This window comes from Chelonia mydas, chromosome 28, assembly GCF_015237465.2.
Source record: "Chelonia mydas isolate rCheMyd1 chromosome 28, rCheMyd1.pri.v2, whole genome shotgun sequence".
Classification (NCBI taxonomy): Eukaryota; Metazoa; Chordata; order Testudines; family Cheloniidae; genus Chelonia; species Chelonia mydas.
Genome location: NC_051268.2, coordinates 3,092,470 through 3,115,801, shown reverse-complemented (window position 1 = coordinate 3,115,801; position 23,332 = coordinate 3,092,470). Strand labels below are relative to the sequence as shown.

The window sequence follows — 23,332 nt, the reverse complement described above, 5'->3', positions numbered from 1 at the left end:
CTGTTTGAGAAGTTAATACTGTGACAAAGTTCCTCTTCTGCTTTGGTGGGTCCTGCGCTTATTGGCGGATTTGCTCGCCTCAGAGATTCACAGCAGCCCTCAGTTTGGCCACTTTTGCTAGTGGCTCAAAACTGCCATTCACTCAGCTAACCTCATCGCTGGCCAGCATGGGGAAAAGGGAGGAGAACAATACCCACAGTCTCTGCTGATCCACCTAGTGGGTCAGGGGACAGGCCAGGGACCTCCCTCTCTGGTGGGACTCACATTCTAGGTCAACTCCTCTTGTACCCAATATGGGGGGAGGGGAGGGGGAATGGGGGGAACCCAGGCCCGCCCTCTACTCCAGGTTCCAGCCCAGGGCCCTGTGGATCACAGCTGTCTACAGTGTCTCTTGTAACACCTGTGTGACAGCTACAACTCCCTGGGTTACTTCCCCATGGCCTCCTCCCAACACCTTCTTTATCCTCACCACAGGACCTTCCTCCTGATGCCAGATAGAGTTTGTACTCCTCAGCCCTCCAGCAGCACACCCTCTCACTTCCCAGTCCTTGTGCGGCCCTCACTGACAGAAGTGAGGTGCTTTTTAAACCAGGTGCCCTGATTAGCCTGCCTGTCTTAATTGGTTCCAGCAAGTTCCTGATTGTTCTGGAACCGCCCCCGTTACCTTACCCAGGAAAAAGGTACCTGCTTAATCTGGGGCTAATATATCTGCCTTCTATCACATGGATCCTCCCCTTAGGCTGGCGGGGGGGGGGGGGGGCGGAGGTCCTTTAGCAGTGGGTGGGTGGAAACTGGATCCCAATAGGATCACTCTCCTGTAGCCATCTGGCCCAACCCTGTCACAATACAGAGTTTGTTTGTTAATGATTAGAGTCATTTTAATCATTAAGATAAAGGCCTCTGGAGGATTCCTGATCACTGGGTGTTTCTAATACTCAGTTCTGTGATATTCATACTATATAGATCAGGAAGCATAATTTCAGAAATGTAATATAAAAGGCAGCTGCAGTTCTCCTAGAGAATGTGCTCCTCATTTCTCAGTTTGGGATGTTTAACCACTGGACAAGTCAGAAGCCTTGTTAACACTCAAGATGAGAATATCCTTCTTGAGTGAGTGCAGAGTAGAGTAGTTACCCATCCCCTTTTTCTTTCCTCCCTCTGGATAATTTCTGGCATGAAGGAGGGGGGCCTGGAATCAGAGATTGGGTGGAGGAGAGCAGAGGAAAGGCCCATTTGAGAGGGATTTCTGGCAACACAACACTTTATTACTTAGTGAATTAAATGCCTACAAATAAATTAAGCCTGAACACTGACTTATTTCCTTGCTATAAATCAAGTAGGCAGCAAGCTCCCTCAAGTCAACTCATTCTGTTCTGCAGCCACACAGTCAAGTTTATATTGATTTTAGTTTGAAAGCAAATGCGGTTAATTTTCCCTTGACACTTGCCCTCTAATTTCTTGTATTACAAACAAGGAAATTAACATTAACTTGTCTAAGGAAAAAAAATTGGTTAGTAATTTGTTCCCACTAGGATGACACTTATTTTTCTTTTCCCAGACACTGATCACAAAAGAAGAGACAATCCTAAATTTGAGTGTACTCTAAATATGGAACTCTACTAATCAAAGAAAAAGATGCCCAAGTGATCTTATCCAATGAAACACAGCATGGAAATGCACACTACAATTAATCCCCAAATAAAGGAGGCTTGAAAGTACTAATATTTTAAAATGAGACTCAGGTAAATGTTCCAATGAAAATATGTATTTAATGTACAAGAGTTTCTGAATAAAGTCTATGTGACCATCTTTGGAGATTAATTTCACTAACGACAAATACAAGATTTCAGGTATCACAAAATACTGCATTTAGATTTCACCTGTGAGGCACTAAATGACTTATTTCTATAAACTTATAGTAAAGCTTTGAGACATCAGGTGGACTAGCTGGTGTTCAAATATTATGGTGATCGCACACAACAAGAACAGGAAATTAAAGCAAGGACATTAACTTAAAAATTATTTATTTGCAATACAGAAAAGGAGTATAAGTCTTTACATTCTGCCTATCAATTCATGACACAATCGTTGCTTTCCTATAGTTAACTGCACATTTATTCCATTCCTTGGTTAGATAATTTTTCTTGTGGGTGTTGTAGGCCACAATATTCTTGAATCCCTGCAAAGAGGCAAAAAACAAGGTAGTAGTGAACTTATTTTATGTATGGTCAATCACTGCATGGATCTATTGCCTGCTGTGGGCATAAGTCACAAAATTTTGTCTATCATATTACCCTCACTTATATTTGAAATGGTTTAAAGAATTTTAGACCCATTTTTCTTCTGCTATTTGAATACTTTCTGCATTTTGTACATTTGCTCTTCCAGAAGTGTCAGCGTGACATATTCAAAACTTCACTCACTGGTAAGCTGCCAAATTCCATTTAAGAAATGCCTGCTAGTAAAAAATTAGCAAAACTATTTTATTTTGTTAGTAAGAGTACATGATGTATTTGCTGGAACTCAATGAAGGTCAAAATAAGCCATAGAAGACACACTTATTTTAGTTACCTGGAGTTAAATAGCTATCCTTTCAACAGAATTTAATTGTTTAAAATATAATATATATATAAAATGAAGTCATTCTTGAGACAAGTAAAGAGATAACAAATGGTGCGATTTCATGATTCTTATACTGTACATTCTGCCAAAATTACACCTCCATAACATGTTTAAGAAACTAATTGCTCAGACAAGTAATTCACACATCAGCCTTTTAACATGACATACTTACTTTGGATGATATTCCTGTAAGATGAAGTAGCTGGGGACTCAGGTATTTCAGAGAAAAAAGATTGGCCTTCATCACAACTTTTCCCTAAAAAAAGAAAAAAAATAAGCTAAAAACCTTGTGATGCAGAAAAACAAAACAAAAAAAACCTGCCTGAAAATTACCTCCCCAAAATTGCTGTACCAGTCCAGTGAACCAAGCAAGGGCTTATGTTCTTCCTGTGTCGGTAACACATGAATGAAGCATGGTAGCTATTGTCTTATAGACAGCTATTAGAACTAAGTAGCAGAACAATGTCGTTTTTCAGACTGAGGTCCTCGGCTTTCCTAGATTTAGACGTCTCTGTACATGTCCTGTCTATACCATCCTTCCATCTACACGGGATGCTGTTCCTTAATTCCATGGAAAAGTAGCACCAAGATGGCCTTGCTTTACACCCAATACTGTGTAGATTGGTGTACATGATCTACTCGTAACGTGGTATTTTACATACTAGCTCTTTTCTTTTAGTATATCTAATTATCCACTGGAAAAAACCTAACTAAATTCATACAACTAGCATTTTTTCAGTTGTTATAGAAGCTCTAACTATATCAAAACTTGATGTTACAAGATTTTATTCTTCCTTGTGGTATGGTTACATCCAGTATGCAACTGTAAGTGAGCAGTTTTTCAAAAAAATGGCACACACAAGATGAATCATGTTACTAAAGGTGAACGGCTGACATGATTACTATTTAAACCTAAGCAGGAAGTTCTCTCATCATTTTACTCATTTCAGATCAAACCATATTATCACCGTTCGACAAACTATATTTACAGGAATTTTCATTCTAAAAAAGTCAGCTATTGGACACTGTGTTTATCGCAGTGAATAAGTCTAAACCTTAGCTGATACGCCAAAAATGACCCTGAAGTAATGGCAAGCACAGTGTTGCTGTTTATTATTATGTAATTTGCCAAGCTTACCTATTTGAGGCTCTAGAGGCACTTTCCCCAGGAGAGAAATATTTAAATTTTGGCACATCTTCTCTGCTCCTCCAGTTGTTGGAGGAAAGATTTGAGATTCAATCTGTAATGTTAAAAAAAAAAAGGACTAGTATTACAAGACATCTCCACAAAAGATCATTTTGAGAACTACAGTTCTTCAGTTTTGTTTAGCGGTATTTTCAAAACATCACTAATTGAAATCCCAGTTAAAACAGGACCACATATTGTGGGCTTCTGATGGCTATGTATGGTAGTTTCCTGGCATACTATCACTGCACATTGGAGTTCTACACAATTAAAACATCTGACCTAAGCTTTCACACAAATCATTTCTGCCCATTAAGAGCATTGTAGGGGCAAATATAAATCACAAGTACCATTTCTAATACATTTGTCCTCTATTCGTCTAGTTTACGTTACTATTCCTCCAAGACATTTATTGTGGTATATACACAATCCTAATTTTAAAACTGTGGGTTAGAATTTAAATTTACAAGAGCGAGGGATTTGAAAGCAGACAGTGTGGCCAGACAAAAGCTGTCAATATTCTTTAATTCTGACCTGCAGAAACCTAATTCTTTCCAAGACCTCGGACTCGTGAGCAGAGACTGACAATTATGTCTGACTTTTCCAAGAACTCATATTGCTTTGAGGATGTGTTCAAATGGGTAACAGGTTGATGCCAAGGAACTCACCTGAAACCCATGGACCCACATTCCCAAGACAAGCTGATCGTGCATTAGTCTGCATGTTTGGATGGTCGTTACCATCCTTTAGTTCTCTCTCTAACTGGGTTAGTAACATGTAATTTGTCATCTTGTTCCCGTCCTAGCCCAATCCTCAGACTCCATGGTTATCATGACTGGCACATACAATCCAGCATGGGACTGTTTCTAGAAAATGATTACGGTACACAGTGTAGCAACCCCCCATTCCATAATGCTCCCAGTTTGTACTTTCATGTGTTGAAAATGCCAGGAAAGTTCTGAAGAAAAGCAGCACGTGTAGCTTACTTATGTAACAGGGGGATCAGGAGTTCAACATCGAAAGGAAATTGTTAGTAATGTAGAAACATCTCAATGTTTGCACACGCTTTTAGAAGCAAAACTAAACAAGAAGGGAGGCTGCAGTAGTGCTTGAACACACAGCACTTCAGAAGTTTCCTACATCACAGGAGCTGCAACATCCCACATCAGCTATTCAGAGATGCCAGCCGGTGACTCCTCTTAATAGGAGCATTTAAAACAGAGTTGTTAAACACTGCCACAAGTACTCCTTTTCTTTTTACAGGTCTTAAAGTAGGTCTATTATTCAACTATAGATGTTTAACAATGTAGCATCCTGCTGTGTAGCTGAAGCCTCCATTTCAAAATTGCTATTTTTATCCAATGTTCTGGCTCCTAAAAGAACCTACAAAACTAATCCTTGGCCTCAGGAATGCACCTTTCGTAACTATCTAAGGACAATAGTTCCTGTATAAAAGAGCTTGATACTGTTTCCACCAACAGAAACAGGATTTTTTTTTTTTTTATTCAGGAGATCAAGCAAGTTTGTGCCATGATAAGTAAATCCTTTCCCTTCCCTCATGGTCACCACAAAACATACATACATTTGGACTGCATATATTAAGACGAGTGAAAATATTAGCAATAAGTTTTAGATAGTCTTACCTTACATTTTGGGCATACAAAGCCACTCATATTTTCAACAACACCTATGATTGGCAGTTTCACCTTATGACAAAAGTTGATCTCCTTTCGAACATCCTGAAGTGATATTTCCTATTAAAAGCAAGTGTTATTTTGTCAGTCCACATACACTGGACTTTTTCCATCTATGGGTTTTCCCTACAAAGCAAACTTTCCTAGCACAGAAATCTTTCAAGCAACTGTTACAATCTTGCTGACTTCTCTTCACATTCTGAGCATGTTTTCCACCAGCAGATTAAACAAATAACCTATTATCTGATTTACTCAGTTAAGGTATCTTCTGTCTTGAGACTGACCAAAGATTATCAAGCTATTTAGATCTTTATTCAACTAATAATTTAGCTTCCAACACCTTTAAATCTGTCCAACAATTCTGGCATGGGATCAACCATCTTTATGCATATCTCCTGCATTAATGTCATATCTTCAGTGAAAAGTATTCTTTAAATAGAACGGATTATGCGAATATTGCTTTTGCATCTACTGTTAGTTTACAGAAAGACACCAAAAAACTAATCTGGTGAAGGTGTTGAGGAAGATGTGCAGGAACGGGTTTACTCACTCTTTCCAAAATCAATTCTAACACCACTCCCTAACCCTCACCCTTCTCATAAACATGCCTACATAACATAGGAATGGCCCTACTGGATCAGACCAAAGGTCCATCTAGTCCAGTATCCTGTCTTCCAACAGTGGCCAGTGCCAGGTGCCCCAGAGGGTATCAACAGAACAGGGATCCATCCCCTGTCACTCATTCCCAGCTTCTGGCAAACAGGCTAGGGACACCATCCCTGCCCATCCTGGCTAATAGCCATTGATAGACCTATCCTCCACGAATTTATCTAGTTCTTTTTTGAACCCTGTTATGGTCTTCACCTTCACAACATCCTCTGGCAAGGAGTTCCACAGGTTGACTGTGTGTTGTGTGAAAGAATACTTCCTTTTATTTGTTTTAAACCTGCTGCCTATTAATTTCATTTGGTGACCCCTAGTTCTTGTGTTATGAGTAGTAGTAAACAACACTTCCTTATCTACTTTCTCCACACCGGTCATGATTTTACAGAGCTCTATCATCTCCCCTTAGCCATCTCTTTTCCAAGCTGAAAAGTCCCAGTCTTATTAATCTCTCCTCATACGGAAGCTGTTCCATTCCCCTAATCATTTTTGTTGCCCTTTTCTGAAACCTTTTCCAATTCCCATATATCGTTTTTGAGATGGGGCGACCACATCTGCACACAGTATTCAAGATGTGGGCGTCCCATGGACTTATATAGAGGCAGCATGATATTTTCTGTCCTATTTTCTATCCCCTTCTTAATTATTCCCAGCATTCAATTTGCCTTTTTGACAGCTGCTGCACATTGAGTGGATGTTTTCAGAGAACGATCCTCAATGACTCCAAGATCTCTTTCTTGAGTGGTAACAGCTCATTCAGACCCCATCATTTTTGATGTATAGTTGAGATTAAGCTTCCCTATGTGCATTACTTTGCATTTATCAACATTCAATTTCATCTGCCATTTTGCTGCCCAGTCACCCAGTTTTGAGAGATCATAGAATCATAGAATATCAGGGTTGGAAGGGACCTCAGAAGGTCATCTAGTCCAACCCCCTGCTCGAAGCAGGACCAAGTCCCAGTTAAATCATCCCAGCCAGGGCTTTGTCAAGCCTGACCTTAAAAACCTCTAAGGAAGGAGATTCTACCACCTCCCTAGGTAACGCATTCCAGTGTTTCACCACCCTCCTAGTGAAAAAGTTTTTCCTAATATCCAGTCTAAACCTCCCCCACTGCAACTTGAGACCATTACTCCTCGTTCTGTCATCTGTTACCATTGAGAACAGTCTAGAGCCATCCTCTTTGGAACCCCCTTTCAGGTAGTTGAAAGCAGCTATCAAATCCCCCCTCATTCTTCTCTTCTGTAGACTAAACAATCCCAGCTCCCTCAGCCTAACACGGCTGCTACTCTGAAACCTGTGGCTATAAAAGTAAAGAATTCAGTTTTACTCTCAGATCCCGTCTTTTCAGCTGATCATTTTAAATATAGAAGGTTTTGGATAAACAATCCTGGATCCTTACAATATCAGTACAGAATCACTGTTTCAGAAAGATCTGCACCTTAAGTTCTACTTCCAGAGCATTCTACTCAAATTTCTCTATATTTTAACGTATGCACTGTCAAACTAGAATTGAGTGTTATCAATAAAAAGTTAGGTACATTCTATTTCAGAAAATTTAAGCAAAAAGCAATGGGATGAGGGACCAAAAGGGCTAAAACTAAGTAATTTAAAATCTACAGTAACATGGAAATCACATGTTAAGGTCTGAAAAAAGAATAAGCTGTTTTATTACATAAATTCATCAGCAAAACTGGCTCAAAAGAATATTATTGTCTATTTCCATAACCAAATAGTCTACTTCCAGTCTTCTTTTATGCACAAAAGGATAGTAAAACAAACAGTATACGTTTAAAAGGTTGAATTAACAACCAGATAAGACAGTTTTGCTACCTACATTCATTTACAAAAAAAAACCCTGAACATCAGGTAGCTTGGAAATTATGATGTTGAATATTGAGATTTCTTTCAGATATGCAATCAATTTAGGAATCTTTTTTAAAACATGATCAATATTCATGCCTATTTAGAAAGTTCAACAGACCCGTGTTAACACAGAGCAATAAACTATAGATATAAATTCTGCCCAAGTGTGAAAAAAGTATCAAATGTACATGTTAATCAGTAGTATGCATGCAATGATATTTTATCAAATATAGACTCCTTAGTTTCCATCTAGCCAGTCTAAACTAAGTTGTTCTGATTATGTTAGAGAGCTCAGTTCAATATACGATAGCATTTCCTTTCACTCTAGGATGGTTAAGAATAACGGCTTTGCCAACAAACGAAGTTTTATATGGAAAAAGGAAGTGCTGTCTAAATTGCAATAATCAACAACAGTGAAAATACTTGAGATACAGACCATTTTTTTTGGGTCCTCTCCAGATAACAGCATCATCAGGACCACTGAGCAAGAACCCCACAGACATGACACACAAGTTTTCTTCAACATATTAGAAAAGAGGAAGCATACTATTAAAATAGCCCAGAAAGAAATTTACTTACCAAAATAATATCCTTACCAGTTCTTAAAAGATTTTAATAGCTCAAAACACAGTTTAAGAAAATGGATGTTTGAAAAAATGAAGTGTCCTTACTTTTCCTCCATCAGTCAAAGGCTGCATGATTTCTGTACAACAGTCAGTAATCTGACTATATTTACATTTTAAAGAGCCTTTTACAAACTGATAATGCCAATTACTGCAATAACTCTTCACAGAATCACTACTGAGAAGGCATGTGGCGAAAATGACTTCCCTTTCTCTCTCAGCATCAGAAAAATATTTGTGTGGTGGCATGTACAAAAATTTGAACAAAATCTGAAATATTTCTATGTATTTTGTTAAAAACATCACCTCTGTTATTCCTTGGGATTTAATTATCTGCAGTGTTGTTATAACTGGAAGTGAAGTAATGTGCAAGTGCACGAGAACCAAAAATAATTGAAACTGACTAGTCTATTTTCATTGTCCAAACCAAAATAAGTGCAAAGGGAAACAGCTGAAAAGGCGAAACTTTACTTTGTTTTAAAATGTTCAGTTATAATAACCCACTGTGATGTTAGTAACAGAAGGAATTTTTTTTAAAGCTATGCTGTTTAACCTGTAGTGCATCTTTAAGAAACAGGACTTCTGTACATGGAAAAAAAAGAGTGGGTAGGAGGGAGAAAATAGTTCTAGTTTCTCTCTGGAATAGGCCCCCCTAAACTGTTTTCTTTTTTACAAAAGAACAGAAAAAAACCTCACTAACTTACCACCGGAGACCATCCAGAACCACTCTGGTGAACCTGAGGATAAAAGCAATGTTTTAAAAACCCATATATGCAGTATATACACAATGTATGTAAAATATAAGCTACACTGTAATGATACATTTCAAACCAGATGCCAAGAAATATGCTAACTGTATTGAAAGAGTCAAATGGCCATATAAGAAACTGCAAACAGGCAGAGTTACTGAATTAGTCAGCAAACAACGAATTCTGTTGATGTTGATCAAATGGCTGTTGCAGCAAACATGCTGCCTAACAATTTGCAATACAGCCCTCTTTCCCTTGCTGCAGAAAAGTTAACCCTGAAGGACACCACCCTGAGAAATATTTGAAGGAAAGAAAGAGTCAGATGCTGCTAGCCACTGCCTGTAAGTACAGGGATACCTGCTAAAAGTTTGCTACGTAGTACAAAACCAGAAAGGGGACTGGCAACCAACTCCAGAGAAACACAAGATAATACTTCCTTATGTCAATGGCATTACTTTCCTATTAATGTGTCAGCCTGATCATATATAAATGTCTTAGAGGCTGCTAATCACATGGCAAAGGCGGTTCAAATATCCTTCTAATACAAACAGTACCTACCATAACCTATAAGCAATGTTTAAAAGTAAATTCCCTGTTCAGAATGTTAAGTGTCTTTCTCCTATGCCAGTTAGCTAGTCTTTAACAAAGGTGAACCTTGCTAACACCAATGGTGTACATGATTAGTACCAACACACGGTGTGTGCCTCTACTTCTCAGAAATTGAAAAACAGAGCTATAATAGGGCTGCAGATCACTAAAACTTCAGAATTTTGTACAAAGTGATGATTCTGCAGTATTATAGTCTTCAAAAGCAATAAAGTTTATTTTATGTTTTGTTATCCTGGCATTAACTGTTACTTGAAATGTGCAACTCACTTGTACAAGCTAGCCAAACTGTACTGAATTTGGAGGGGCTCAGCTTGCTTTTTATTATGTAAGCATTTCCACACATATTCCCCCAAGAAATTCTTAAAAAAGCCCTAAATATACAAAAAAACCAAAAAAGCAAATTAAGTCAAGCAGAGCGCCCAATAAATAACCTATTAGGCCGCTTGAGACAAGTTGCTCTTACTGTTTTTAAAACAAAAACAATCATACCTGTTCTCCCTCTATACCCATTATTTTAGGGATTGATGGTCCACAAATATCTATGTCCAGCAGAGCAACCTAAGAAAAAAAAAGTTGGAAATAAGCGCACACAGTTGTTTACATGATATAAATTAGAAGCAAACACTAAAATGAGTTGAAATTTGGAGAGTGTTTAGCTCAGATTAGTAATGGGAAATGAAGCATTCTGACATTAGCCATTCTCACGTTTAGTCTATTGCAATATTCCCTCCAAAAAAGACATGCCCCCTGCAATCCAGTTAAAAACCTCACAAACCAACCAGAAAGACTTCTAAGCACATGTATTTTCATTCTTTAAACCCCTTTCTTTAAAGGGACACGAAGTTGCATTTGGGCACGGAGCTGGCACCCACCAGCTCTCAGAGCTTTATAGCTGCTGAGCACACTTAGTTCTTGCACCAAATGCCACCTGCCTTCTAAGCAAGTGATGGAAGTTACAAACTCCATAGCCCACACGAATGTAGAGCTGTAGAAGAGCTGAGAACAAATGTTCTATAACAGGTTGGCCAGCTAGTGAGCCAAAACAGGTTGCATATGCAATTACATTTAACTTTCACCATCCGAGAATTTCACTAAGAGCCCCTCTCTAGACTGAGCATTAATCCTTCAATTTTATTCTTAGTTTGCCTACAAAGACTATATTGCTTAGTCAAAAGGGCTATATAGCCACCTTAAAAGAGGTACTGAATAACAAAATGATTGGTAGTATCCTCCCAGAAGTTGGAAACCCTGTCTTTGTCTGTTTTAATCATTTACATCTAACAAATTCCACGCCCAGCTCCTCCCCACCCTCAACCCCTCTCGCTTAAGAGGCACAAATGTAACGTGATCTTCACACAATTCCTGTTGATCTTTACGTATGGTAACACAGCTCTGGGACCTGGGCGTAACTCACGCTCCCTCTAGTGACTGGTATATAAATTATACACAAATACAGAAACTGTTTCTGTATGTATTTAATGTCTCAGTAACAGAGTGGTGGATTTATAAAAAGATTTAGAACCTAGATGGCACTGCCCACGCATGTAATCTTGAGTATCAGAAATTATTGGATAATACTACAAACTGCACAGACTACCTTCAAACTGATATAATCATAGAATATCAGGGTTGGAAGGGACCTCAGGAGGTCATCTAGTCCAACCCTCTGCTCAAAGCAGGACCAATCCCCAACTAAATCATCCCAGCCAGGGCTTTGTCAAGCCTGACCTTAAAAACTTCTAAGGAAGGAGATTCCACCACCTCCCTAGGTAAAGCATTCCACTGTTTCACCACCCTCCTAGTGAAAAAGTTTTTCCTAATATCCAATCTAAACCTCCCCCACTGCAACTTGAGACCATTACTCCTCATTCTGTCATCTGCTACTACTGAGAACAGTCTAGATCCATCCTCTTTGGAACCCCCTTTCAGGTAGTTGAAAGCAGCTATCAGATGTAATTAGAATGCAACCGTCAATGGCTGATAGTGAAAGCATATGAACCAAATAAAATTTTAAGCAACTGCATTGTATGGTTGAAAAGAAGATCTAATAACTTTTAGTGCATTTTCTTAGGGGGAAAATTACCAATGTTCCGAATTTATACTGTTGCTTATGAAGACTCACCTTGTCAGGCCTCAGCAAACCTAGTTTTACTTGCACGGAGGCAACGTCAGAGACAGGTAATTTAATTTACATTGGGAAAGTGCAGACTGAACTAACTTATTTAGTAGCATGAAGGCCAAACTGTCCACATAGTCACAGATTTCACTTGCCAACAGGCAAGCAGCATACGAAAATATTTCACTTAGTTGTTACACATTGTGATTTGTCTAATGTGTCACAAAATAAAGTAACTTATTTCTCGTTTTTTTTATTTCTTTAACATGCCTGAAACACTGATTGTATATGTCAAACAATATTCTGTAGAAACCTGTTCCATATAGATATCAGTTGTGCCACACCAAGGAAAAGGGAAACGAGAGTTGATTACAATATGAAGTGTTTGTGAAAGATTTGTCTTTCTGAATGAAGTAATACTGCATGTGGAAACTTACAAGCATGGAAAAGGATTTAAAAGCTATTAATTAAAGGAAAGTTCTTTCCTGAAAAACAGAAGCGGATTTCATAGCATTAAACTGCAAGCCTATTGACAGAGATTTTAGAAAAAAAAAGTTCATAAAAATAAAATTCTATCAGTACTAAGCACATAGCACACATGTTCAAGATGTTGTTACTGAACCTATTTGCTCTATGTGTTGCAGAAAATTTCTCTTTGTGCATACTGACAAAGACAACATTTTACTGTTATCAGTATTGGAGAATCCAGACAGCATTAGAAGAGTTAGCTACATTCTAGACTACCTCATGTATGAACAACACAAATGTCTAAGCTCATATTTAAGAAAATATTGTTTATGGTGACTGAGGAAGTAGGAAGCCAAGAAGAGCTGCACACCACATAACTTGACATTGAGTCTGTTGGCAGTCAAGCTTACAAGTCAGCACAAGACTCTTAACAGATTTGATAATGGAAGCTACTGGGGAAGAATGGCACACGCCATTTTTATAGTTATTTCTGTGATCTTAACTGCACTTGAAACCACCAATGAAATTTTAAGGTTTTTTCCTGTGTATGTCAGGTTGTTTTTGTTTTTGTTTTTTTTTTAAAAGATGCATGTTAATAGCTTTCACTTTTCTGGGGTGGGAAGGAAGGTATAGGAGCAAAATAAAGCCTCCTTCTTACTCACAGAACCCCTGAGAACAACTAACAGGCACATGGAAAGACAACCACATGCCTGAGCTACCTTTACCTTCTCCCCACAGTGCCCAGGTATGTGCAAGATAAATCTAGAGCATTTCTTTTATTCATGTACTAACCACCAAGCTACTGGACTTTGACAACAGTAATGAAAATCAAGTACAATACCATAAGAACCATCTGTAACTCTAGTTTTACTTTGTCTGATAGGTAACAAAAGTCTGGTATATAATTTTTAGCATTATTCTAAAAAAAAGTGATGTAGTCTTTTCCCCTGCCACCTTCGACGTGTTAAAGTGAAGTTTCAATCAGATATTCCTGTCTATATTTTTACTCCAAGCTGTAGTCTCTGTATAGCCATACAAAGACCTACAGGAGAGGGGTTTCTCACCTGTTTAGTCTCGTCCTCTGCTAAGCCATGAGCCAAGTGGGCGCTGAAAGTGCTCTTGCCGACTCCTCCTTTCCCAGACAAAACTAGGATTTTGTGCTTCACAATTTTCATTTTCTCCTTTATTTCTTCTATAGCTGCAAAGGCAAAGGCGTTCCCAAGAGTTTGCGCCACGAGCATAAGGGACAGCACACCAGGAACCCTCAGACTCAGCCTAGGCCCCCCACCACCTGAAAGGGCTGCGGGCCAGTTTCAATTCTTCTCCCCATTCACCACCCGCTGTTGCCTCCCCATGCACCCCACCCCCTCCCCCTAGAGACATGCTCAACGCGCTCCCCAGATCCCCCCAATAGCTACCCCTCCCCCATGCACCCCACCCCCCCAAGAGACACGCGCCACGCGCCCCCCCGCGGCTCACCGGGGTCCGAGGCGGCGGGGCCGCCGGCGGCGCACAGCCGCTGGTTGGGGCAGCCCTGGCAGGCGGCGGTTTTGCCGGCCTGGGCGCTGCTGGTGCCGGGGCAGCCTGCAAGGGAAGGCGAGAGAGCGGGCGGGGGCCCGGGTCAGGGGAGCCGAGACACCCCCACGCCCCCCGCCCGCCGGCCGGCCGGCCCCAGCTCCCCTCACCGTGCGGCAGCGGCGCGGCCCCGGGCTCGGCCTCTGCCATCGCTCAGCCGCCGCCCCAGCGCCGCTTCCGGGCGGGGGCGGGGACGCCTCGCGGGGACCGTTGTGACGTCGCTGATCCGCGAGAGCACGTGCGGCTGGAGGGTCGCGCGACGTTCCCGTGTCACGTGGTTGGCCCGCTGCTGGCCGGGGAGCCGCCCCCTGCTGGCCTGTGCTGCCCACTGGAGCCTCCTGCTCGCTGTTGGGGGGGCTGACGTCAGGGTGTCCCCCTCCCCCACTCCTGTACCGGGGCCGCGGCTGCTGTCTCAACTGGTTTCAGAGTAACAGCCGTGTTAGTCTGTATTCGCAAAAAGAAAAGGAGGACTTGTGGCACCTTAGAGACTAACCAATTTATTTGAGCATGAGCTTTCGTGAGCTACAGCTCACTTCATCGGATGCATACTGTGGAAACTGCAGAAGACATTATATGCACAGAGACCATGAAACAATACCTCCTCCCACCCCACTCTCCTGCTGGTAATAGCTTATCCAAAGTGATCACTCTCCTTACAATGTGTATGATAATCAAGGTGGGACATTTCCAGCACAAATCCAGGTTTTCTCACCCTCGGCCCCCCCCTCCCCCAACTCACTCTCCTGCTGGTAATAGCCCATCCAAAGTGACCACTCTCCCTACAATGTGCATGATAATCAAGGTGGCCATTTCCAGCACAAATCCAGGTTTTCTCACCCCCCCACCCCCATACACACACAAACTCACTCTCCTGCTGGTAATAGCTCATCCAAACTGACCACTCTCCTTACAATGTGTATGATAATCAAGGTGGGCCATTTCCAGCATAAATCCAAGTTTAACCAGAACATCTGGGGGGGTGGGGGGGGGTAGGAAAAAACAAGGGGAAACAGGCTACCTTGCATAATGACTTAGCCGCTCCCAGTCTCTATTTAAGCCTAAATTAATAGTATCCAATTTGCAAATGAATTCCAATTCAGCAGTTTCTCGCTGGAGTCTGGATTTGAAGTTTTTTTGTTGTAAGATAGCGACCTTCATGTCTGTAATTGGGTGACCAGAGAGATTGAAGTGTTCTCCGACTGGTTTATGAATGTTATAATTCTTGACATCTGATTTGTGTCCATTTACTCTTTTACGTAGAGACTGTCCAGTTTGACCAATGTACATGGCAGAGGGGCATTGCTGGCACATGATGGCATATATCACATTGGTGGATGTGCAGGTGAACGAGCCTCTGATAGTGTGGCTGATGTTATTAGGCCCTGTGATGGTGTCCCCTGAATAGATATGTGGGCACAGTTGGCAAGGGGCTTTGTTGCAAAGATAGGTTCCTGGGTTAGTGGTTCTGTTGTGTGGTATGTGGTTGTTGGTGAGTATTTGCTTCAGGTTGGGGGGCTGTCTGTAGGCAAGGACTGGCCTGTCTCCCAAGATTTGTGAGAGTGTTGGGGCATCCTTCAGGATAGGTTGTAGATCCTTAATAATGCGTTGGAGGGGTTTTAGTTGGGGGCTGAAGGTGACGGGTAGTGGCGTTCTGTTATTTTCTTTGTTAGGCCTGTCCTGTAGTAGGTGACTTCTGGGAACTCTTCTGGCTCTATCAATCTGTTTCTTCACTTCCGCAGGTGGGTATTGTAGTTGTAAGAATGCTTGATAGAGATCTTGTAGGTGTTTGTCTGTGTCTGAGGGGTTGGAGCAAATGCGGTTGTATCGCAGAGCTTGGCTGTAGACGATGGATCATGTGGTGTGGTCAGGGTGAAAGCTGGAGGCATGTAGGTAGGAATAGCGGTCAGTAGGCTAATCTACTTAAAAGGGCAAGTCCTTAGAGTGGGGCCCTCATCCTTAAAGAGGCAATGCTCGTCTCTCTCTCTCTGACACCCACGGGGTGTGTGTGTGTCTCTCTCTCACATGCACACATATGGTGTCTCACTCATGCACACACAGTATGTGTCTTTGTCACTCTCACACTGGGTGTCACTCATGCACACACAGTATGTATCTTTGTCACTCTCACAGTGGGTGTCACTCATGCACACACACACACACAGAGTGTGTCTTTGTCACTGTCACAGTGGGTGTCACTCATGCACACACAGAGTGTGTCTTTGTCACTCTCACAGTGGGTGTCACTCATGCACACACACACACACAGTGTGTCTTTGTAACTCTCACAGTGGGTGTCACTCATGCACACACAGTATGTGTCTTTGTCACTCTCACAGTGGGTGTCACTCATGCACACACAGAGTGTGTCTTTGTCACTCTCACAGTGGGTGTCACTCACGCACACACAATATGTGTCTTTGTCACTCTCACAGTGGGTGTCACTCATGCACACACAGTATGTGTCTTTGTCACTCTCACAGTGGGTGTCACTCATGCACACACAGAGTGTGTCTTTGTCACTCTCACAGTGGGTTTCACTCATGCACACACAATATGTGTCTTTGTCACTGTCACAGTGGGTGTCACTCATGCACACACACACACAGAGTGTGTCTTTGTCACTCTCACAGTAGGTATCACTCATGCACACACAATATGTGTCTTTGTCACTCTCACAGTGGGTGTCACTCATGCACACACAATATGTGTCTTTGTCACTCTCACAGTGGGTGTCACTCATGCACACACACACACACAGAGTGTGTCTTTGTCACTGTCACAGTGGGTGTCACTCATGCACAGAGTGTGTCTTTGTAACTCTCACAGTAGCTGTCACTCATGCACACACAGTATGTGTCTTTGTCACTCTCACAGTGGGTGTCACTCATGCACACACAGTATGTGTCTTTGTCACTCTCACAGTGGGTGTCACTCATGCACACACACACACACAGAGTGTGTCTTTGTCACTGTCACAGTGGGTGTCACTCAGGCACACACAGAGTGTGTCTTTGTCACTCTCACAGTGGGTGTCACTCATGCACACACACACACACACACAGTATGTGTCTTTTTCTCTCTCACAGTGGGTTTCACTCATGCACACACAGTATGTGTCTTTGTAACTCTCACAGTGGGTGTCACTCATGCACACACAGTATGTGTCTTTGTCACTCTCACAGTGGGTGTCACTCATGCACACACAGTATGTGTCTTTTTCTCTCTCACAGTGGGTTTCACTCATGCACACACAGTATGTGTCTTTGTCACTCTCACAGTGGGTGTCACTCATTCACACACAGTATGTGTCTTTGTCACTCTCACAGTAGGTGTCACTCATGCACACACAATATGTGTCTTTGTCACTCTCACAGTGGGTGTCACTCATGCACACACAGTATGTATCTTTGTCACTCTCACAGTGGGTGTCACTCATGCACACACATATGTGTCTTTGTCACTCCCACAGTGGGTGTCACTCATGCACACACACACACAGAGTGTGTCTTTGTCACTGTCACAGTGGGTGTCACTCATGCACACACAGAGTGTGTCTTTGTCACTCTCACAGTGGGTGTCACTCATGCACACACACACACAGAGTGTGTCTTTGTCACTGTCACAGTGGGTGTCACTCATGCACACACAGAGTGTGTCTTTGTAACTCTCACAGTGGGTGTCACTCATGCACACACACACACAGAGTGTGTCTTTGTCACTGTCACAGTGGGTGTCACTCATGCACACACAATATGTGTCTTTGTAACTCTCACAGTGGGTGTCACTCATGCACACACAGTATGTGTCTTTGTCACTCTCACAGTGGGTGTCACTCATGCACACACAATATGTGTCTTTGTCACTCTCACAGTGGGTGTCACTCATGCACACACAGTATGTGTCTTTGTCACTCTCACAGTGGGTGTCACTCATGCACACACACACACACACAGAGTGTGTCTTTGTCACTGTCACAGTGGGTGTCACTCATGCACACACACACAGAGTGTGTCTTTGTAACTCTCACAGTAGGTGTCACTCATGCACACACAGTATGTGTCTTTGTCACTCTCACAGTGGGTGTCACTCATGCACACACACACACAGAGTGTGTCTTTGTCACTGTCACAGTGGGTGTCACTCATGCACACACACACACACACAGAGTGTGTCTTTGTCACACACACGGTGTGTGTCTCACGTACACGTTGCCGGCACAGAGTGCCCGAGGCAAGCCACAGTTGGGTTTGTTGTGTGTCTCTGCCATGCGGCGTCTCCTCCCTCCATGGTTGCTGCCTTGTAGAGTGGGGGGCTACATTAACAACGCCGTGTTAACCCCCGAGGGCTCAGCCCAGCGCTAGTTCATCATTGAGCAGCAAGACATCCGGGGAAATAGCCCACCCCCTCCCTCCACCACCCCAACCAAGCGAAAAAAATGTCCCTGGAACCTAACACCCTCCCCCCACCCCCCATTTACATTAACTCTTTTGGGGAAATTGGATTCACTTAACATCATTTTGCTTAACGGAGCATGTTTCAGGAACGTAACTACCACGTTGAGGGAGGAGTTACTGTACAGTTCTGCTGCCCTCGATTCACACAACAAGGATAACAACCCTTTATTACTCCTGCCCCAATAAGAGGGAAACTGGGGATCCAACACCAGCCAAAAGTGATCATTTGGGCAAGCAGTCCCATCATGCTGAGCACCTAGGCAGGGTGGCTGTGAGATCAGCTCCTGAAATCCTCTTCCACAGCTCATCAAGATGCCAGGGGAGGACTCATTCAGACTCCGCTTTCGTATGCAAGGCCTAGCTCTGAATACTTGCTGCAGCTGTGGTTTGATTCTGGTGGCTTCCAATAAAACACAGGGAATGCTCCTAGAGCAGCAGTTCTCAACAAGGGGGCCGTGGGGCCCTGCAGCTAAAACCCAGAGCCCAAGCCCCAACACTTCCCATGGGGCTGAAGCCAGGAGCTGGGGGGTTGAAGCCCCTATCCTCAGCACCCCCCACGGGGCTAAAGCCAGGAACAGCAGGCTGAATTCCAGAGCCCCGAGCCCCAGTACTCCCCACAGGGCAGAAGCTGATAGCCCATGGGCAGAGTTGGGGGGCACAGGGGGCGTTGCTCCCCCCCAATCTACAGGGCAAGAGCAGGGCAGTCTTGGGGCAGCTCCACCCCCCCCCCACCTCCTTCTCTCCCCACCCCCTGGCCAGGTCAGAGGCGGGAAGCCGGGGGGGGGGGGGTTCCCTGGTCTTCTGCTGCTGTAGGGGGTTGAAGCTGCACCACAGCTCCCAGCCCCCCATTTAGAGCTACCACGGCGGGGGACCCAGCTCCGTGGCTGGCAGAGCCCTCAAGGAAACAGGGACTGCAGAGGAGCCCTCCTGGCACACAGCCCCTGCCTGCACACAGACCCAGCTACCCCGCCCACACACAGCCCCTACCCACTCCCTCCCTGCACCCTGAGCTACCTCCTGCCCACACAAAGCCCCTAGCTACCCCCTCCCTGCCCCCTGAGCTGTTTTCAAACTTTTTGAGCTGAGCCCCCCACCTTTGAGTTATAATTTTTGGTTGCACCCCCCCACACACCTTTGTTTGGCTGTTTGTGTTTTTCTTTTTCTTTCAGGTTATTTCAGTTACAGGGTCAAATTTGTTAGTCTCTAAGGTGCCACAAGTATTCCTTTTCTAATTGGGATTGTATGTTTGGGGACAGTTTGAGCCGTTGTTCCCTTGATCAGCCTCGTGATCACCCTCCCCCTGTGCGATTAACAAGGGGGTAGGGCTGACCTCGGAGGGAAGGCCTTAAACGCCAGAGGCTAAGCAACCCATGGGAGCTAGCAAACAGGGGCGTTTGAGAGATGGAGTTTTTGTAGGAGGGAGTCATGACATTATCATTGTGGTTAGGACGGGCAGCGTCGCCGTGCCAGTGCTGCTCCCGTCTCCTCCACCTGCGCCCAGGGCCAGTGCAACCACTAGCCAACTAGGCAGCCGCCTGGGTACCAAGTTGTTGGGGGCAGCCAAAAGCGCGCTCCGGGGAGGTGGTGGAGCGGACGTGAGCTGGGGCAGGGGGGCACGGAGAGGGCTGCCTGGAGCAAGTAGCAGGGGGGGACAGCGCACAGGGGAACCACTCCCCAGCTCACCTCTGCTCTGCTTCTCTCCCTCCCAGGCTTGCGGTGCCAAACAGCTGATTGGCGCCGCAAGCCTGGGAGGCGGGAGAAGTGGGGTGGCAGCGGCGTGCTCGGGGAGGAGGCGGAGTAGAGATGAGCTGGGGTGGGGAGCTGCCGCATGGCTCCCCGGGCCGGGGGGGGTCGGGAAGCTGCCGGGGGGCAGGTCTCAGGGTGGAGGGGGGGCGGGGAGCTGCCGCAGGGCTCCCGGGGAGGGGGGGGAGGCACAAGGTGGAAGTTTCACCTAGGCCACGAAACATCCTTGCACAGGCCCTGCCTGCGGCTGTATCCAGACAGAGACCCTAACCATGGATGCCTCTGCCCAGATCCTGGTGTGGGTTTGTAGAGACTGTGGCCTGCATTTCCCACTCACGGGAAGCTAGACTGGGGGGGGCCATCCAGTGTGAAAGGTGCCTGCTGGTGAAATCTCTCAGAAAGCAGGTGGGAGAGCTACAGGAAGAGGTGGCTAGGCTGAGGAGCATCGGTACGTATGAGGAATTCCTTGAGAGTATTCATGTGGAGACATCCAAGGTTGAGGACACTATCCAGCTAGAGAGGACTGCTGTCATACCACTAGAGGAGGAGGACATGGCTCTGTCACAGGGAGGACACTGGCTGCTGGTTACTTCTGGCAGCAGGCAGTGCTCTCCCCCTACTCCCTACCCACCCACCATGGTGACGGAGAATAGTTATGCTGCCTTGGCAACGAGTGAGGAATCACCCCCAAAGGTTGAAGAGGAGAAGCCATGTACCCCCAAGGCTGGGAGGATCACAGCCACCACTCCCAGGAGGGAACATAGGGTAGTGGTGGTTGGAGACTCTCTCTGAGGGGGACGGAGGCACCCATCTGTCGCCCTGACATGGCATCCCTGGAGGTATGCTGCCTGCCAGGGGCCCATATCCGAGATGTGAGGGATTGTTGAGGATCATCCAGCCGTCTGACTACTACCCCATGCTACTCATCCATGTGGGCTACTCATCCAAGGGTGAGGGAGTTGGGAGCACAGGGACTGGTCTCTTCAGTCCTTCCAGTCAAGGCTAGGGGCCTCGGCAGAGACAGATGCATCCTGGAGGTGAATGCCTGGCTGCGAGGATGGTGTTGCCAGGAGAAGGGCTTCGGCTTCGGCTCCCTTGACCACAGGATGCTGTTCCAGGAAGAAGGATGCTAAACAGAGATGGGGGCCCACCTACACAGGGAGGGGAAGAGCATATCTGCACTAACAATTCATCTGCACTAACAATTCATCTGCATTGGTGGTTCAGTGGTAGAATTCTCGCCTGCCATGCGGGAGGCCTGGGTTCGATTCCCGGCCAATGCAACAATGGATTTTTTGGCTCTGTGATGCAACTGATTGCATACTAGCAACGTGTCTGCGCGCAGAGGTCAGGACCAGGAGTCCTGAGCAACGTTTCAGTCCAGTGCTGAGTCTTGGGTGCTCCTGGTCGTCTTCGGCGCCAGTGAACTTTCCCCAACAAACCCTTCGGTGCCCTCTTCCGCCGCTCTCTGCAAAGCTACACAGAGCGACAGCCTCCCCACTTAACTCACTAGCAGCCTTCCTCCGTATTCCCAATGCAGAGTCACGAGCCCCAGTACTCACGGCCCCGTGCAGCTCTGGGCAGCAGTGGTACTGGGTCCAGCTCCGGCCTGTCCTCCTCAGGCGATTCCCCCCGGCACAGTGCTCCTCCTGCCTCACCCTGTCCTTCCCTGGCTTCAGGCAGGTTCTCTCTCCTTCACTTTGTCAGGGCCTCCTTGCTGCAGCCCTTCTTCCCCCCTCCCCCCAGAGCCACACCCCCAAGTTTCCTTCCTTTCTCTCACTGCTCCCCCTCCCCAGTAGGAAAAAGATTTAAAGGGGCCATGCTCTCTAAACCCCAAGGGGTTACCTGTACACGCACTGCTACTGTTCCAGGCCGGGGCTCTGCCGATGCCCCTCGAGCCCCGGTGAGGGAATGCAGTTTTACTTTGGTGCAGGAACCGAAAAGGCCTTGAGAGTCTAACCTGGGCCTTGGAGCCCTGCAGACTGAGGTCCTGCTTTCACAGGGAGCCGAATAGACTCTGAGTCACCTTGTTCCTCAGGATTAGACTGCCTGCTAGAAACCCGGATGAGATGAGCCCTTGGATTTTCACTTTGGGGTCTGAGTTTCTTCTCTCCCCCTGGTGATTGCTTTGCAGGATGGGTCTGAGCAAGCGCAATCGAACCTCCGATTCCTTTCCATCCTGAAAGAGCCGTTCCAGGAGCTGTCCACACTGCAGCCTAAAGACATCCCTGACAAGCCTCCCCACCTCATCAGCCTGGTCCGCATCATATGGGTCAACTCCCCATACTACAATACCAGAGAGAGAATCACAGCCCTCTTCCGAAAGGTGGGGGGCTAGTGGGTCAGAGCAAGGCGGGGCTGGGAGCCAGGACTCCCGGTTCTATTCCTAGCTCTGGGTGGAGAGTGGGGTCTACTTGGTTAGAGCAGGGATGCGATATAGCTCACCTTGGTACCTTTGCCGAGACTGTCAAAAGGTGGGCCAGAGACATCCAGCCCACTAGGGACAAACTGAAACACGCTCAGTGGCTGGGAGATGGGAATGAGTGGAACTAGTGAGCCGGATGGGAAAGGCCCTGTGTCCCAGTCCCCTAAACCAGCCAGTCCCTTCTGCCTGGCTCCAGCCTCCCTTCCCTGATTCTCCTGAGCTGTAAAAACCATAATCTATCATTATGATTAGGGATGTCAGGTTTAAGTGGGTGCCTCGTCCTTGAAAATTAAGTCTAAATGTTACTCGTCTGCTTCAGATTCAGATTTGTAGAGCTGGATCAATATTTTGTAAGACAAAGACATTAACGCGCAAGCCAGGCAAATACAGCTGAGTGAGGATTATGTACTTGAGCTTTGCTCTCGGGGTCTGTGATCTCCCCAGAGCTCCTGGATAGGATAATCCCCCCGTGTCTTCCTACAGCCCTGTCTCCCTGTCCGTGGGAAGAGATTCTGGGGCATCTCAAAGGCTGTGAGCTC

At 45.1% G+C, this 23,332-nt stretch overlaps 1 protein-coding gene and 1 non-coding gene across 3 annotated transcripts; one reads left to right on the top strand and one right to left on the bottom strand.

Annotated features, from left to right (window-relative positions):
• Positions 1 to 2,007: 2,007 nt before the first annotated feature.
• LOC102937933 (cytosolic Fe-S cluster assembly factor nubp1) lies at positions 2,008 to 14,555 on the bottom strand. 2 transcript variants are annotated; one of them, XM_037887550.2, is made up of 10 exons: positions 14,282 to 14,555; positions 14,076 to 14,180; positions 13,661 to 13,794; positions 10,502 to 10,570; positions 9,359 to 9,391; positions 8,468 to 8,548; positions 5,452 to 5,562; positions 3,761 to 3,863; positions 2,795 to 2,878; positions 2,008 to 2,179 (listed from the first exon to the last, which is right to left on the bottom strand). In XM_037887550.2, exons 1-10 carry the CDS (start codon positions 14,319 to 14,321, stop codon positions 2,115 to 2,117), a joined length of 825 nt encoding a protein of 274 aa, XP_037743478.1. In that variant the 5' UTR covers positions 14,322 to 14,555; the 3' UTR covers positions 2,008 to 2,114. The 2 variants fall into 2 exon arrangements, with proteins under 2 accessions (XP_037743478.1, XP_037743479.1); XM_037887551.2 differs by lacking the exon at positions 8,468 to 8,548 and having other exon boundaries at positions 14,282 to 14,535.
• Positions 14,556 to 21,580: 7,025 nt separating this feature from the next.
• On the top strand, positions 21,581 to 21,651 carry TRNAG-GCC. The gene has a single exon. It is a non-coding gene; the product is annotated as a tRNA-Gly (tRNA).
• Positions 21,652 to 23,332: the final 1,681 nt, after the last annotated feature.

Excerpts from the sequence above, each read along its gene's own strand:
- LOC102937933 (XM_037887550.2), bottom strand. The coding sequence starts at position 14,321 with ATGGCAGAGGCCGAGCCCGGGGCCGCGCCGCTGCCGCACG. Across the intron at positions 5,563-8,467 it reads GAGAGGACCCAAAAAAAATG|GAAATATCACTTCAGGATGT; the intron begins GTCTGTATCTCA and ends TGCTTTTAATAG. Across the intron at positions 2,879-3,760 it reads GCCTCTAGAGCCTCAAATAG|GGAAAAGTTGTGATGAAGGC; the intron begins GTAAGCTTGGCA and ends TTCTTTTTTTAG.